This window comes from Taudactylus pleione, unplaced genomic scaffold, assembly GCF_031769625.1.
Source record: "Taudactylus pleione unplaced genomic scaffold, aTauple2 ptg000370l, whole genome shotgun sequence".
Classification (NCBI taxonomy): Eukaryota; Metazoa; Chordata; class Amphibia; order Anura; family Myobatrachidae; genus Taudactylus; species Taudactylus pleione.
The window spans coordinates 4,533,402-4,551,219 of record NW_028284771.1 but is presented as its reverse complement, the minus strand read 5'-3'; the positions used below and the strand labels follow the sequence as shown (position 1 = coordinate 4,551,219).

The following is a 17,818-nucleotide window of genomic DNA, read 5'->3' as shown; positions in this document are numbered from 1 at the left end:
TAGCTTTGGGCCTAGATAGGCCCCATAACTTTTATGTTAAAGATAGATACCAGTGCACCCAAGTACTATCTGCATTAAATCATATTCCGGAAGATCCTTAAAACGTTACCAAGCCAGATTTGTATATGATTAATGCATATATATTTCACTTGCTTTGTGTGTTTATATTAGGGGTGTGCACCGGACACTTTTCGTGTTTTGTGTTTTGGTTTTGGATCTGGATCTTTCTTCGTGTTTTGGATCTGGATTGGTTTTGCCAAAACCACCCTTCCGTGTTTTGGGTTCTGGGTTTTGTGTTTTGGATCTGGATTTTTTCTTAAAAAATAAAAAAAAAACGCTAAAATCACATAAATGGGCCTTTTTTTGTTCCTACGCTATTAATAACCCCAATAACATTAATTTCCACTCATTTCCACTCTATTCTGAACACCTCACACCTCACAATATTGTTTTTAGGCCAAAAGGTTGTACCGAGGAAGCTGGATGACTATGCTAAGCGACACAAGGGGGCGGCACAAACATGTGGCCCATCTAGGAGTGGCACTGCAGTGGCAGACAGGAAGCCAATCAGCGTTATGGTGCCCATTTGCATGTAGCACGAACCCGGGAGATCCGTGCTACATGCATCTGTGTGATTGGCACAGAGCAATGACAGGTCCGTGAGACCCGTCTGTGCTGCTGTGGTAAAAAAAAAAAAAAAAAAACCTGTGTAAAAAAAGAAAAAAATGGCGTGCACCCCCCCAAAAAAGAGCAACCAGCCCCGGGCATTAGTAACCCAGTGCTGGGTGTGCTTAAATACAGGGGACAAACGACGTAGGGGTCCCCTGTACTTAAGCACAACCAGCACCGGGCTAGTCAGAACCAGCGCTGGTTGCCAAAATACGGGGGACAAACGACGTAGGGGTCCCCTGTATTCTGCGCAACCAGCTCTGGGCTCTGATCCGGTCCTGGTTCTGGAAATATAGGGGACAAAAAATGAGTAGGGTTCCCCTGTATGTTCCAGAACCAGCACTGGATTTTTTCTAGCGGGGGGCTGATGCCACAGCCAGGGGAGCCCTTTCACCGGGCCCCCCAGCCGCAGCATCAACCCTGACCGCTAGTCAGCCCAGGCCGGGGATCCCTGGAGAGCTGGGGACCCCCCCAATAAAGGGGTCACCCTCTCCAGGGCACCCCAGGCCCAGGCTGATAGCCCGGGGCTATCCCCGCCACCCCTGGTGGCGGTGGGTGGCGGGTTGATTGTGTGGTGTGGTGTAAATAAAGAATATCAAACATTGTCTTTACAAGTAGAACTGCAAGTCCCAGCTAGCCTGCCCCGCATGCTGGTACTTGGAGAACCACAAGTACCAGCATGCAGGGCATTAAGGGCCCACTAGTACCTGTAGTTCACCTGTAAAAAAAATGTTTAAAAAAACACAGGACACACACACCGTGACAGTATAAGTTTATTAAACATACATACACACACACACATGTACACATACTCACCTATGTAACCTGTAGCATCGGTCCACTTGTCCGGTAAAGTATCCCTAGGGGACCTGTGAAAAAAAACATACTCACCATCTCCTATGCGAGGTTCTGTCCTCTTCGTTCCAAAGTAGGCATCCCCGGACTTGGCAAAAAAAAAAAACGAAAACGCGATCCACGAACTTAGTACCGTTCTATAGAACGGTACTTCCCGAATGAGAGCTTAGCGGCAGGGTATCACCATGGAAACCCCGCTGCTAAGCGTTCATTGGCTGAGAGAGGTCATCTCCCGTCTCTCAGCCAATGAACGGCTCCCTCCATTGTAGTCAATGGTGGGAACCGCAGGGTAAACTTTAATAACCTTGCGGCTCCCAGCATTGACTACAATGGAGGGAGCCGTTCATTGGCTGAGAGAGACGGGAGATGGCCTCTCTCAGCCAATGAACGCTTAGCAGCGGGGTTTCCATGGTGATACCCCGCCGCTAAGCTCTCATTCGGGAAGTACCGTTCTATAGAACGGTACTAAGTTCGTGGATCGCGTTTTCGTTTTTTTTTTTTGCCAAGTCCGGGGATGCCTACTTTGGAACGAAGAGGACAGAACCTCGCATAGGAGATGGTGAGTATGTTTTTTTTCACAGGTCCCCTAGGGATACTTTACCGGACAAGTGGACCGATGCTACAGGTTACATAGGTGAGTATGTGTACATGTGTGTGTGTGTATGTATGTTTAATAAACTTATACTGTCACGGTGTGTGTGTGTCCTGTGTTTTTTTTAAACATTTTTTTACAGGTGAACTACAGGTACTAGTGGGCCCTTAATGCCCTGCATGCTGGTACTTGTGGTTCTCCAAGTACCAGCATGCGGGGCAAGCTTGCTGGGACTTGCAGTTCTACTTGTAAAGACAATGTTTGATATTCTTTATTTACACCACACCACACAATCAACCCGCCACCCACCGCCACCAGGGGTGGCGGGGATAGCCCCGGGCTATCAGCCTGGGCCTGGGGTGCCCTGGAGAGGGTGACCCCTTTATTGGGGGGGTCCCCAGCTCTCCAGGGATCCCCGGCCTGGGCTGACTAGCGGTCAGGGCTGATGCTGCGGCTGGGGGGCCCGGTGAAAGGGCTCCCCTGGCTGTGGCATCAGCCCCCCGCTAGAAAAAGTCCAGTGCTGGTTCTGGAACATACAGGGGAACCCTACTCATTTTTTTCCCCTGTATTTCCAGAACCAGGACCGGATCAGAGCCCAGAGCTGGTTGCGCAGAATACGGGGGACCCCTACGTCGTTTGTCCCCCGTATTTTGGCAACCAGCTCTGGTTCTGACTAGCCCGGTGCTGGTTGTGTTTAAGTACAGGGGACCCCTATGTCGTTTGTCCCCTGTATTTAAGCACACCCAGCACTGGGTCACTAATGCCCGGGGCTGGTTGCTCTTTTTTTGGGGGGGGGGCACGCAATTTTTTTCTCTTTTTACACAGGTTTTTTTTTTTTTATTTACCACAGCAGCACAGACGGGTCTCACGGACCCGTTAGTGCTCTGTGTCAATGACACAGATGCAAGTAGCACGGATCTCCTGGTCCGTGCGTGCATCTGTGTCATTGAAATACACAGCAGCACAGACGGGTCTCACTGACCCATCTGTGCTCTGTGTCACTGTCAATCACACAGATGCATGTAGCACGGATCTCACGAGTCCGTGCTACATGCAAATGAGCACCATAATGCTGATTGGCTGAGAGCCGTGACAGACGGCTCTGTCAGCCAATCAGCACTTTGCCCATTAAAGGCAAAGGCATTTTTTTTTAAATGGCCGCTCGAGGCAAAACCTCGAGATCCGACAGCAGATCTCGAGGTTTTGCCTCGGGAGAGGGATCCGGGGCAGACAGGGAGATCCGAGCTTGGGCTCGGATCGCCCCGGATCCCCGAAGTTCGGGTGGGTTCGGTTCTCAGGGAACCGAATCCGCTCATCCCTAGTTTATATCTGTGTATTCATCATTTTATATATAGGTTTGAAGAAAAAAAATACATTTACAATATAAAATGTGTATCCTCATCAATATTTGCTCTGCAACAATTTTTATTTAGCAAACATCAGCTCATTTTGTTATGACTATCAGTATGACTAATTGGCTATATTGTCTATTACCTTAATGTGAAGCTTTACCAAACAATTGCTAGTTAGGAAATGTCACATGTAAAGGTGTGCTATTGCATCATATATTCTGTTATTCACTCCACTATACGATGTTTGGACAACAGTGATGTCATACAAATGACTCGTGTAACTCATTCAGTCAGACTAGACAAGCAAGCCGGGTGACGCGACCTTGTTTTCCTTGACCGCAACGCACCTTAAACTGACACTGATTTATCTAAAATATTGTCCTCATAGGAAGAACTCATTTAGAAATGAATTACAAAATTTTACCTATTACTTCATCTATTCTGCTTCTTTCATAATGGTGTCAACAGTCAGCTACAATATATCGTCAAATTGTCCAGAACTCAGTATGGGGGCAATGTATCAAACCTTAAATAGAGATAAAGTGGAGAAGTTGACCATAGCAACCAATCAGCTTCTACCTGTAATTTTATAAACTGTGCTAGTTGAATGATAGCTAGAAGCTGATTGGTTACTAGGTAATTTTCTCCACTTTATCTCTATTGAAAGTTTGATACATCTCCCCACATGGTGGGGAGATGTATCAGTATGCCTGGAGTTTTACAATACAAATATTTGTGAGTTAAGCTGGGTACACACCTATCCAATCGTCGGCCCTTTCTTTTGATTTTGAGCCGTTCGTTCGATATCGAAAGACTGTGGGCCTGATTCAGACCCGGTCGCTAGATGCGGACGCTCGCTCCCAGCGTATGCAAATTCAACTAAGTGACGTCAAGGCATGCGATCGCAAGGCATAGGCACGCCCACTATGTCTTGGTGTGCGATCACTTTGTGTATGAGTACGCCCACCAGCCTGTCTTTAGCCGCCCACTAGCTAACGTCATCTCGAGGAAGTATATACAACCTTTGGTACAACGGGTTCCATCGGAACTGACCACAGCACTTGCGGTTGACTGTACCCTAGCGCAAGCACTGCGAGCAATTCAGTGTATAATTCAACCAGGTGACGTGTACTATGACGCTGCCTGTTAATTATGCACGCCTCTGAAACGGCGTTAAGATGCTCAGGCACAACTGATTTTGCACCTCCACTCCCCCGTTTCCAGGGGCCTGCCCCTGTTACCACCCACAAACTGCTTGACCTGCCACTCATTCAGCTGGGCTGTGTCTGCTGGGCGAGCGATTGTTTCCCGATCGATCGGACTAGTTCGCGCACTGCGATGCATATGCATGCGCACTTTGCAAAACATTGCTCGCTCCGAGTGATCGCTTGCTAGCGAACGGGTCTGAAACAGGCCCTGTGTATGCACGTTCGATCCTGTTATGTCGGATGAAAACTGGTCGAATCGGAGGATCGCATCTTCTGTGCAGTTTTTATTTTTCATCCAATTCGACAGGGCCTGGTCATACCGAAAGTGCTGTGTGTATGCACCTTCCACCGTTCTTGCGACCGTTCTTACAATTGTACACCAAACGTGGGGCTGTCTCTCTGGGCGTGCATAATTACACTCAGGAAGGTTCAGGAAGCATTCAGTGTGACACGCTCCTCTTCATGTACATATTCTCCATTTTTGTACCTTTATCCCACCACTTATACTGTAAGGCTTTGCTTGCTGGAGAGTGTAGTTCCACAACTTGTTGCAATTGATAGTGGACACAAGCATCATAATCACACCGCCTCCCTGCCCATTATGTTAATTTTAGGTACAGCCACTGTGAGCGCAGCCTGAAATCGGTAAAATGTGTACGTTGGTACAATCATTTCTTTGTGATATTTCGGCAGTACGGGATCAAAGGTCGCACATTGGATTGTATATGTGTGTGTGTGTACGCACGTATCGGGACTGTGATTGTCACTTCCGAATGGGAGCATTGTCGATTGAACCGTCGCATGTGTGATTATATAGGTGTGTACCCAGCTTAAATGTAACAGCCCGATCAGTCCAATGTGGCCACATTCTGCACGCCTCTGAAACGGCGTTAAGATGATTTTGCACCTCCACTCCTGATCAGTCCAATGTGACTGCATTCTCTTCTGTGCATGTGGGCCAAGCCCAGTTATCAGTTCATTAGTAATTAGTTCTAGCTGTTCATGATAAGCCCTAGGGGCATTTATTGATGAGCTTTGTTGTACAGTCCATACATTTTAGTAACCAGTATATCTGAATAGTTTTTACTTTTACTAAAGTATATTTGAGGCAGAGTAATTTGAGATACCCACAATATTTAATGTATGATTAATGTGGATTATATAGTATCAATATAGCTTCCCCTTTATATGCTACTAATATCTCTTCACATGCAACCACGTACTGTGGCACTTTTTGTCCTGACTTATTTGGACCTCTTGCTTATCATCATGTCTTGTATGATAACTTCTGTGCTCCTTTCCTTTGTTGTTGCTTATAGTACCTTTTTATCACTCGTTATTTTGGATTGTTCCCTCTGTACCACAGAGATTTTTATTTAGATGAATGAAATGATACCACACTGTAACATTCAACCTACTGCCCCAGGGCTGTTTTCCACATATGGATCTGTAGCTCCCCCTGCACACACATTTAGGGACTGGTCAGAGTGGAACATATGCACTTTTGAGGAGTGTATCTTGCATTTTTTTTGCACTGAACATGTTCCAACCCAAACGTATGCAACTATGGATGATGCAGATCATGTACAATTCAGTCGCATCTCCACTAATGACTCAATGGGGCAAAGCTGGGCTGTTAGGGTGTTTTCACATAGACGATGTTCAGGCGTGTCGTCAGAAGTGCGGCCTATGCAGAGTTATCTTGCGCCCCGGGGATAGGGATGTTGCGAATGCACATGGTGATAGATATCAGACCATCCATAAGCATAGAGGTGGCCCGCTCACATAGATGCACAACTCTGCATGCGGGTGAATGTATTCAGGTCCGTGCATGCAATGCAGCAGCAATTCTAGCCATATTGTGTCCAACCCAGCATCAGCCCCTTAATATACTCATCCGGCTGCTTCCAGTTTAACAACCTCTCTAGAATTTGTCTCTTCCTCACTGATGATTCTGCCAAACACCTGATCCAAGTCCTAATTTCCAAGCTTGACTCGTTTTTGGTGTTTTGTATTTACTGAGCTAAGCATCCCACTTTGCTATAACCTTTACATTTCACATTCTTGCGGTTTTTCATGATTTAAACACAGATCGCACTGCTCTGTAGTACTACATATCACGCTAATGAGAACTCATTACCTTTGTAAACTGTTATTTCATTTTAACCTTTACTAATACAATTCCAAATGAAATATATTTGTTTTTTTACAGCCAAAAAGTACAACGACAGCATCATCATCAACCGTAAAACCCAGCACAGGGAAAGGCCTGACCAAACAAGATGCAAAATCAGTTCCTGGAAAACCGAAAGCAGACGCTATAGTAATTCTCCTTTTTTTTTTCTTTTTTTTTTTTTAATGTATGGGGGAAGAGGGGGCAAAATAAGGCATAGGCGCTGGGATGAAGGCAGTTGCAAGCGCATAATTTGAGTTTTTAGCAAAAGAAAAAAACCAAAGGAAAAAAAAAATAATAATAATAAAATATATATATATAGATATATATTATATTACACACACACGGCACTCCAAGTCTGACAGCAGCACAAGTCATATGTATATGTAGAAGTTGACTGGTTGCAATGGGCAAATGTCTTCCATTGTACACTTCAAGGATTGATACATCTTCCCTATACTTTTGTAAAAGAGGTGCTACTGTACGTCTTAACACTGAACTGTTAATTACAAGTGCACTGTATTTACTGAAGGGATTTCACTCTGCTCCTTAATTGACCCCATACAATTAGGTTTAGGTGTAGGTCTATCAGTGTTTGTTGTACTATAATGATGATGATTTATTTGACATGTCAAAATAATAAAAAAGAAAAACCTTCTAAAAGTATAATGTCTTGTAGAGGCCACAAAGTCAGTCTGTCTAGCTCTGTTTTCCTGTGAGCTTTTGTACACTCCTGGTTAAATTGTGCATTATTATTGTTCAGTGTGTCAGCCCACGCGTACCCTATTTATATGTGTGTTGTGACGTGTTCTATAACTATAGCTGAATGGTTTGCAGAAAGCATATAATTTGGAAAAACAAAATTACAAATTGAATAAAAAGCTAAGGTCTGCTACTCCAAACGTTAATTAAAATAAAATAGAAAAACATTTAGAAATACTTTGTGCTAGTAAAAAAAAAAAAAAAAGTAAACGCATCAATATGAAATTCAGTGCTGTCTTCTGTAGCCAAATATCCCTGATCTTTTTCTCTGTTTTACTGGCTCATATGGGTCATTATATTAATCACATGTATTGTCAAATAAAAAAAAATTATATATATATATTTTGTCTTCTTGTTTTCCTCTAGAGCTCAGCAGGAGCAGCCAGCAAAGCAGCAGCTGCCACTGTTGTCGCGGCTACTAAAGCAAAAGATGTGGTAAGTATAGGGAGTTATTTATTGGGTATGCTGCAGATCTCTTACTGCTAATGCAGTTTTGAGAAGGAGGAACCTCTGACTCCAGGTTTGGGTGGGTAACTCAGACATGCCCAGGAGGAAGGTCATGTGTAACTAATGCAGCGCATGAATAGTCGCAAACTGTGGCCAATCCCATGATGTGTCTGCAGTGGATAACTGTAATGCTGCAGTGCTAGAAGCACTGGAGCTCCTCTCCTGTGACCACAGCTGAAAGATGGAAACGGCAAAGGGGACTGCTTTAAATACCCTAATTGGAGCACTAGTGAACCCAATGGAGCTGTCCAAATGTGGAGAATCTCATTAAGTTTCAGAAGTATTGTATTTTTAAGACAATTAAGGTAAATGTTGCTGTCAAATGCTATTGATTGTTTTAACAAATGGAATTCCAAATCACATTTCTCCTACTAAAATGTATTTTGTTCTAATTGTTACAGGTAAAAGAAGAAAAGAAATCTGTGAGTGTAGCTAAGATTGCCGCTGCTGCTGCACCTGTCAAGGTAACAGCTGCTTTTTAGTTATGTATATCATGGTTTTAATTCATTCAATTACAGATACTTTACAAAGTACTGTATCAAATGAGCTAGCTCTGCATGCATTGCACGTGTATATCCTTAAACAGCAGAGTAACATTCTCTCCATCTAGTGGTCATTATGTATATTGCACAACACCTATGAGAAGCACTTATTTGTGAATAACTTGGTCATCACTCATAACATTTAAAGTGGCCAAGAAGGGAAACGCCAGCACACAGCAAATGTGAGCTATGACAAATTACACTGAACTTCATCTCAATAGGAAGGTCTAACTCACTGCTTCGTACCTTTCTATCAAGTGCTAGATCACATACCACTTTTGTTGTAGCGCCAAGGATACACGGTGCTTGCACTGCTTAGGTGTCTTACTTAGGTAGTCACCTGGTTCACTCCATCTCTCTCTCTCTGCAATCTTCACCTGGTCACTCTAGCAGTTTTCACTGTCTTCTAACAATCCCAGGAGAACACACTACGTGTTGATCATATTGGGGGAATACCAAACTCTAAATCAGGAACAGGTTGCAAATTAGCACCATACATGTAGTTTACCTTTGAATTACTCATACTATTGTCTACCCCTAACTGCCCACTTGGTTGCTGCCGCCCTGCTGCTTCTTTGAGTGTTATCATCGCTAATGCAGCAATATTTATATATCGTGTCCTTGTCCTGCATTGTTTTGTACTGTAAGTCTTTGGTTTCTTGTTCACTTTATTTTTGTACTTTGTAAGGTGCTGCGGAACCCTTGTGGCACCATATAAATAAATGATGATGATAATAATAATCCTATTATGCATATTAAATACCAAATAAAGAAATGTAGTTCTGTACACTTACCCTAAAGTAGTATGAAATGTATCTTGCAGTCATTTGCTATAGACATAAATTGTAATATTATTAGAAAGAGAAATTGATCAGTGCTATAAAAGGACTATTGCAGAATCAGATTGCATGCCTTGTAATCAGAGCCATTATATATTTATGTTCTGAGAACATAGTTGGAACGTAAATATTTTATTTTAGTATCTGTTAAAGCACACTATGGCCCGTATTTAATTGCCGTACTTTTCGGATGGTGTACTTTCTGCCGTCATCGCTAGTTTTGACTCCGGAAAAATATCGCGCTCGTAACCGCTTTTCGCCCTATTCAATTCCAAAAGGCGCAAAAACGCGTCCCAGCGAAACTCAAACAGGCGAAAAGTGCTGTTAGATTTGGGGAAATCAGCCTGACACCCCCCAAAAGATGCACTGACATGGGGGATCACTATGGATACCCCCGAATAGCCCTGCTGAAGGTATTTGGAGTGCTTAAATGCTCTCAATTGGTGCTATTTAGCATCTTTGCATAAGTGGTGAAGAATAGCATGTAGCAGTTATTTTTTTTTCTAAAAATAATTAGTCCCAGAAAGTTTGGGGTACATGAAAATGGGTGCAAGCATGGTTAAAATTCGCTAAAGTTATGTTTTAAAAAACATAAAAAACGCACCTACAGCAAACACCTGCAATCAAAAAAACACCTGGGGGGACCCCCCCTGAGTCTATTTCGCTAGTTTTTAAGTTTGCCTCCCAACTTTGAATTTTGTCACCCCCAAAATGAAAGTACTTTTTTTGGGGAGTTCTAAAGTATTTTTCTAACTTTTTTTGACGCAGTTTACCTTTGGGGGACTGTCCCAAGGGTGCAGGGGTGTTGCCGCAACTTTGCACCCCAAACCCCCAATTCTGCACTTTTTTCTGCCTCCTTTCAAAGGCGAATCTTTCCTGCTGGTTACAAAGCGCAGACTTTTCGCACTGGCGAAAAGTCTTTAGAATTGAATACGGGGAAAAGTTCTCGCCTGGCTAAATGATGTCACCGGCGTGAACTTTTCGCCAGCAATTGAATACGGGCCTTAATGTCCCTTTTAACCTTTTACTTAGTTGGTCGGCGATGACAGTTAATGTACTGTATTTGTATCTCTTTTCCAGAGTGCGCAAGATGACGCTTTGGATCAGTTGATTGATTCTCTTGGGGGTCCGGACAATGTTCCCGAGTCTCCAAAATTCACTGGGCCAGAGATCGCTGTAAGTGTTACTTAATGCGTGTTTTTTTACTACATTTTCTTTGAAAGGTGATGGTTGTAGAGTTTATGTTCCTGATAAATATTTTAAACTTTGCATTACTAAGTTAGTCACATAAATAATACAGGCATCATTATATGGGAGAGGAAATTAATGAGAGGAAGGAGGGGAGAAAGCTAACAGAAACCATGATCAAGCTCCCATGCGAAACATTCATATATGAGTATGTAACAGTATACTGATAATAGTAGTATCTTGGTTATTCCTCGGATCCTATGCCTCCTCCTATTTATTGCTTGCCATCTGTACTTTTAGTCTGTCATTCTCCTTCTCTGCTACCATGCTCAGGTGCATTTCTTGCCCAGTAGCCTGAAGGGCTTCCTAAACACTGAAGTCTTGCTGGTACATTATGTGTTGTCCCTGTTTCCATCCTATTATCCTGTGTCTGCCCTGCTCCAGTGTGCACTGTCTTTGTATCTTTGTCTGTTAAGACTTGTGCGTGCATGGTCTCTTTATTGTCTTCTCTATCTATCCTTCCCAGACTTTGGACCTCGAGCCTTTGCATGTCATGTTGTAGTATACAGTAGATGTACCTCTTGCTACTAAGTACTGATGAAACCTCAGTACAAAAGTCTGACCCGTTTGCACGTCACTCTCTCTCTTGTAGACTGTGCAGTCAGACTTCACCTTGAACACTGCTTAAGACTTCTCTTACTAAAGTGATTTATGATCTTCTCCTGGGTCACTTATTGCTTCTCATCCTTCTTGACCTCTTGATACTGGTGGTGCCATTAGTCAGCTTCTCAGGGGCGCCCCTGGTCTACTAGTACCCGGTGAGAGAATTTTTGGAGTTTCTCTCCAAACCCCCTCCTCCCAATTTAAAAAATAATAATAATTTTATTGAGATTTTATGTCCTACAAGCAATAGTATATAGAAATCTAACAAAGTGCAAGTGACTTCAAATGACATCGAACAATGAAGTCGGCATACAATTATGTCGAGAAACAGTAAAATTGCAAGCTAGAATATCTAAGAAAATTTTAGGCAGGCAGAAAAGGGAAGAGGAAGGTAGTATGGAAGGTATATAGAGGACGTAGGGGCACTTGGCAAGCATAGCTCATGATGAGAAGCTATAGGATATCAAGTAGGAGCCCAATGATAAGAAATCCAGGAAGACCAGATTTTAGCAAATTTGTGTGGGCACTCATGTAAATGGCTAGTGATATGTTCTAAATGGAAAGTGTGCCAAATGGAGTTGTGTAGAGCAGAAGAGGAGGAGGGTCTACCTTTTTCCAGCAAGCAGCGATAGCACAATTAGCTGCATTAAGAATGTGCCGAATAAGTGTTTGAGTGCGTCTATCACCATCAGGGAGGGGTCACGGTAGAATACAATAGGAAAAGCAAAACAGGAGTGAAATTAGGGAGAGAATCGGATGATGAACCATGTCCCAAAAACACTTAATTTTAGGGCAGTGCCACCAGATATGTGCAAGGGTACCCTCCTCTCCACAGCCTCTCCAGCATCTATCTGATGACTGTGGAAATATGGCTTGAATGCAAGTAGGTACCAGAAACTATCTATATAAATGTTTATAAGTATTTTCCTGGATTCTAAGGTAACTAGAGGATTTAGCAGCAAGTTCTGGAATTTTAACCCACTCCTCCGGCTCCAGGGTCTCTCCTATGTCTCTCTCCCAGGCCAGCTCATGAGATTCTTTGGGAGGTTGGTTGTGGGCAATCAGGAGACTATAAAAGTAGATATGAGACCCTTGGAGTCAGATCTGAGGAGACAAAATGTTTCCAAGAGGGTATAGATTGGACTGGATCAGGATCCCATAAGTGATGTCTATAAGTGATGTCTAGAGGTGGCGGAGTTGAAAATATTGGTGGAAGTATTTGGTCGGTATGCCGAACCTATCTTGGAGAACAGAGAACTTAGAAAAAACTCACAAAGGGGCAATGTATCTGAGAAATTTTATGTTGTGATTGGTCCAGGGTGCGAAAGGTTTAGGATCAAGGCCAGGTAGGAACTCTTTGTTGTTCCATAGAGGGGTCATAGAAAGGCGGCTTTGCACCAATGAAAAAGCTCTACTGCAATAATCCCATATCGACAGGGAGAAATGAAGAGTAAGGAGGGAGGTTAGGCGAGAAAGGTCTATGTCTGGGCTGCATCCAGTAGAGTGAGTAGCGAGAAAGGAAGTTGGCAAGTTGAGCCTCAAGATCTACCAAGTCTCTAGAATGAAGATCAGCATGTGCAAGAACCACTTGGGTTAGATGGGCTGCAAGGGAGTATTTGTGAAAGTTTGGTAGGCCTAGTGTTGCAACATAATATCCGAAATCTCACTCTGGGCTTTCTGCCCGACCATATGAATCTAGAAACTAACCCCTGAAGGGTAGGCAACAAGATGCAGGGTACTCTAATTGGGAGCGTCTGAAAAAGCTATAAAATCTTGGGAGGACATTCATTTTAATGGCTTATATGTGGCCAATCCAAGATATAAAGTGAGTTCCCCAAGTGCCAAGGTCACGGCGATTCTTCTCTAAAAGAGGGGGAAAGTTTGCAGCAAACAGCTTATCGTAGGAGCTGGTGAGCTGTACACCCAGGTATTTCAACGCCACCGAAATCAAAGGCGTCTTGCAACTGGTGGAGTGTGTTGGGATCAATGTGTAGAGGAAGAACTTCAGTTTTGTCTTGGTTAACCTTAAATTAGATACAGTGCATCCGCAAAGTATTCACAGCGCTTCACTTTTTCAACATTATATGTTACAGCCTTATTCCAAAATGGAATAAATTCATTTTTGTCCTTTAAAATTCTACACACAATACCCCATAATGACAACATTTAAAAAGTTTTTTTGAGATTTTTGCAAATTTTATTAAAAAAAAAACCTAAGAAATCACATGTACATAAGTATTCACAGCCTTTGCTCAATACTTTGTTGATGCACCTTTGGCAGCAATTACAGCCTCAAGTCTTTTTGAATATGATGCCACAAGCTTGGCACACCTATCTTTGGGCAGTTTTGCCCATTCCTCTTTGCAGCACCTCTCAAGCACCATCAGGTTGGATGGGAAGTGTTGGTGCACAGCCATTTTCAGATCTCTTCAAAGATGTTCAATCGGATTCAAGTCTGGGCTCTGGCTGGGCCACTCAAGGACATTCACAGAGTTGTCCTGAAGCCACTCCTTTGATATCTGGCTGTGTGCTTAGGGTCGTTGTCCTGCTGAAAGATTAACAGTCACCCCAGTCTGAGGTCAAGAGCGCTCTGGAGCAGGTTTTCATCCAGGATGTCTCTGTCTTGTGTCTATCTGTTAGCCCTTGTTTTAGCAGTGTCCCTATAGATGGTCTCATTCTTACCCCTGGCCATTCTGCACAGTTATGTCTGAATTTGCCTCTCTTCGCTGTGTCCATGCCTTTTTATTAAATCAACATTAGATTCCCATAGATCAGAGGTTCCCAAATGTGGGCCTCAAGGCTCCCCAACAGTTCAGGTTTTAAAGATACCCATGGTTGAGCACAGGTGACTTAATTAGTACCTCAGTCAATTGATTTAACCACCTATGCTCATCCATAGATATTTCTAAAACCTGGACTGTTGGGGAGCCTTGAGGACCGCATTTGGGAACCTCTGCCATAGATCCTACTCTTGGATTCCATAGCTCCTCTGTAATTGATCAGCAATTAGCTTCTTAATATTCTGAAGAGCTCTAAAATGGGTCCAGTATTTAGGTTTGTTGCAATTTATTTTACTATTCAAATACTTTACACCAAACACTTCTGTCTACCATCTGAATACCGACCCCCTACAAACAACATGCCTATGATGGCTATAACAGAACCCCAGGGGTTGGGTACATGATGCAGACGGTCAGAATCCATACCCCTAACCCTCCCTCCCTGGTGCCAAACTTAACTCCCCCCCCCCCCCCCCCCCTTGTGCCTAAACCTAACCTCCCCCTATCTGCTCCCTAAACCCAACCCCCTCCCCCTTAGTGCTTGACCCTAACCGTCCCCCTAGTGCCTAACCATAATCCCTAACCCCAGTACTATACCGTCGTGATGCCGGGATTGACAGGTGTCGGGATTCCAGCGCCAGTATCCCGACTGTCTGGCTATTAACCACATCCCATCCCCAGAATTCATTTAAATTAAACTGCTGGAGACATAATGGACATATATGAAAACTGCTCTAAATGGGATATGTTTAGTATGCCGGCGCAGGGGATGACAGCACTTAGGATCCCGTCTAAACCTAGCAAGACCATAAAATTCTCGGCGATATGCGCAAATTATGGTAGAGGAACTTCGGAAATGTTCCTGTGCACCTGGGTAGGTTGCAAAAGGGTATCTGTGAGGCTTGTGGGAATTTGGAACTTTCCATAGCAACTGGTGGCCATCAGGCACAGTTAAATAGCCTCTTTCACAATATGAATTAATTGTTAATTTGGGACAGTAACAATGTGTTTATGGTGGGGCAACAATTATTACTACAGGTTGAGTCTCCCATATCCAAAATCCTTGGGACCAGGGGTATTTTGGATAACGGAATATTCCGTATTTTGGAATAATTGCATATTGTAATGAAATATATTGGGAATGGGACCCAAATATACACACACAATGCATTTATGTGTTATATACACCTTATACACACAGCCTTTAAATCATTTTATACAATATTTTCAATATTTTTGTGGCTCAAGCAAAGTTTGTGTACATACATGAAATTCATTTATGTTTCATATACACCTTATACACACAGCCTGAAGGTAATTTTATACAATATTTTTAATAATTTGTGCCTTAGACAAAGCTTGTATACATTGAACCATCAAAAATCAAAGGTTTCATTATTTCAGTCATGCCAAAATTATTCCGTATTTCGGAATATTTGGATATGGGAGACTCAACCTGTATATGGCTGAATAAATGGTGCCCACATCATAAATGGAGTGCCCCTTTTGGGTCACATACTGATAATCAACTGACTGGTCAGTAGAAGTTTCTAGTCCAAGACGGAGAGAATATTTGTAAATATGGCATTATAAAGTCTTTCTCTTTTTATTTAAGGACACTCCGGCAACATCCGAGTACTTGGAAGAACTAGGAAAGAGAGAAAGCTCAATACCCCCAGAATACAGACATCTTTTGGATGTGAGTTTGGATTCTGATGAAACATTCACTAAACATGTACTGTCAGCATTTCTGAAAAATATTTTAATCATCTTCTACATTTGTTTTAGGGTAAAGGTGAGAAACCGGCACCACCTCCACCTAAGGAAGCTGAAAAGGTAACATAGGCCATAACCTGCTTCTTTGTTAGCTACAGAACTTACTTTCTATATTCTGTTTTCCGGTTCTAATACAGGGTGGATACAGATGAAAATGACAGGAGCGGCGCCACCTTAGGGGAAGGATGGGGGGCGGGGGCAGCAGTAGTGCCCAGAAAAGGGGGCTTAGCTGTGGTGCAAAGGGTGTGGTCTCTCAGTATGTGCCGTACACACGAGCCACACCCCCTGTTTTTGTGACGCCCAGGGCATGAGGTGCATACAATAAACAAGGCCAAGACAAGGTATTTCCTGCCTGCACTTGCAGCTTTGACAAATTGTTGCTGCCAGATGGTGCATGTGTAAATCTTGAAAAGTTTCAGACCTGTCTGGAAGAGAGAGGGAATAACTACCTGCATTTCAAAAGTGTCAAATAATTTATATCCCTCCCCCTGAATATGCAAATGCCAGCCTACATAAAGTATTATAATATATAGGTCTCTCTCACTGCCCCTTCATACATCTCAGTACCCATATCTATTATCCTGCCCCTTCCATAGCTGTCTAATAGCACCCTCCCTCCATATTGCTCTAATTGCCCCTCCATCATCGTTTCGTTGTCCTTATATATCTTTATGATTGTAGACTCCATAGCTGTCTCATTAAGCACTGCCTGATTACCCCTGGGCCCCCTCCACGGCTGTCTCTTTGCTCCCTCACTCCATATCATCCTGACCCTCTAACAGCATTTTCTGCCCTCCTCCCAACTCATTCATTGCCTCCCCCACAGTAAACAGAGCCCCTTTATAGCACTTGCTGACCCCTCACAGCACTAACACTACACCCCCCCCCCGCTCACACATTGACCCCTCCACAGCACACACTGACCCTCCTCACAGAACCACATATTCCACCTTCACTGCCCACCTCAAAGCACATACTGCTCTTCTCACAGCACAGCATACTGCCCAGTTCACAGTACCACCACATACTCTGCTCCCTTACAGCACCACCACATTCTGCCCCCCTCACAGCACAACATAGTGCAGGGAACTGAGCATGCAGGGAAAGAGGGGGAATGCTGGCTGTGCTCTCCTGCACCATGGATTGTACATGACCACTCACTGCTGCTGAGGAGGGGATAGCTGATGATATGTTGGTGCAGTATGAAAGTCTGCATCTGATTGGTGGTCATAGCAGGCCATTGTACAAGTGATCTACCACTATCATAAATCCAGGAATGGAATGGAGTATCTCTGATGGTGAAAACTTTAATTGGCTAACACTGGTTCCTGCTAATAAGAGATCCTGGTTGCTGCCAGCCAGGAATCTGAGAGTGATACAGAAAAAAGGTTTTGTTGGAGATTTACATGTAATCCGTGTTGTATTGTCTCATATACATGTGTCCCAGAAAACTGTGATCTCTGCATAGCGAATAGAATCCATGGATGTAATGTGAGTGAGATTCCAGTATGTGCATTTGCTTCTTGTGTTATATCAGTATTATTTGTTTGTTTCTCCAAGAGTTTGGGCGATGATGATCTTGTTGCAGCCTTCTCATCGGATTTTGTCAGCTGTCAAACTGTCCCTGAAGTAAAGAAGCCAAGACTAGAAGAGGTAGCAATGCACTGTATTACTTATGCAGTATGCCCTCTTCCGCTTTATTATTATTATGTTTTACGTTAACCCTTTCCGTTTAGAGCACCTTTGCAATTTTGTTGCCATACTTTTATTCTTATTGGATACTTACAGCCTAAGCAATTGATCTCCAGTTGTTACTTTATAAAGATGATTGGCCATTGTGTACTTTACACACTAGCTGTTCAGGACTCTTCTGTCTTTCATTTCATTATTTATTTTTGGGAGGCTCGCACTG

General features: G+C 43.3%; 1 protein-coding gene across 6 annotated transcripts in view; it reads left to right on the top strand.

The window, feature by feature from the left end:
• Positions 1-17,818, top strand: part of CAST (calpastatin) — a 222,994-nt gene that overhangs the window by 150,968 nt on the left and 54,208 nt on the right. For all 6 annotated transcript variants that reach the window (XM_088444664.1, XM_088444666.1, XM_088444665.1 and 3 more), the window contains 7 exons: positions 6,889-6,999; positions 7,978-8,046; positions 8,520-8,582; positions 10,580-10,675; positions 15,746-15,829; positions 15,919-15,966; positions 17,467-17,559. In XM_088444664.1, the coding sequence (XP_088300790.1) occupies positions 6,889-6,999; positions 7,978-8,046; positions 8,520-8,582; positions 10,580-10,675; positions 15,746-15,829; positions 15,919-15,966; positions 17,467-17,559 (564 nt within the window). The remainder of the gene's footprint in view (positions 1-6,888; positions 7,000-7,977; positions 8,047-8,519; positions 8,583-10,579; positions 10,676-15,745; positions 15,830-15,918; positions 15,967-17,466; positions 17,560-17,818) is intronic.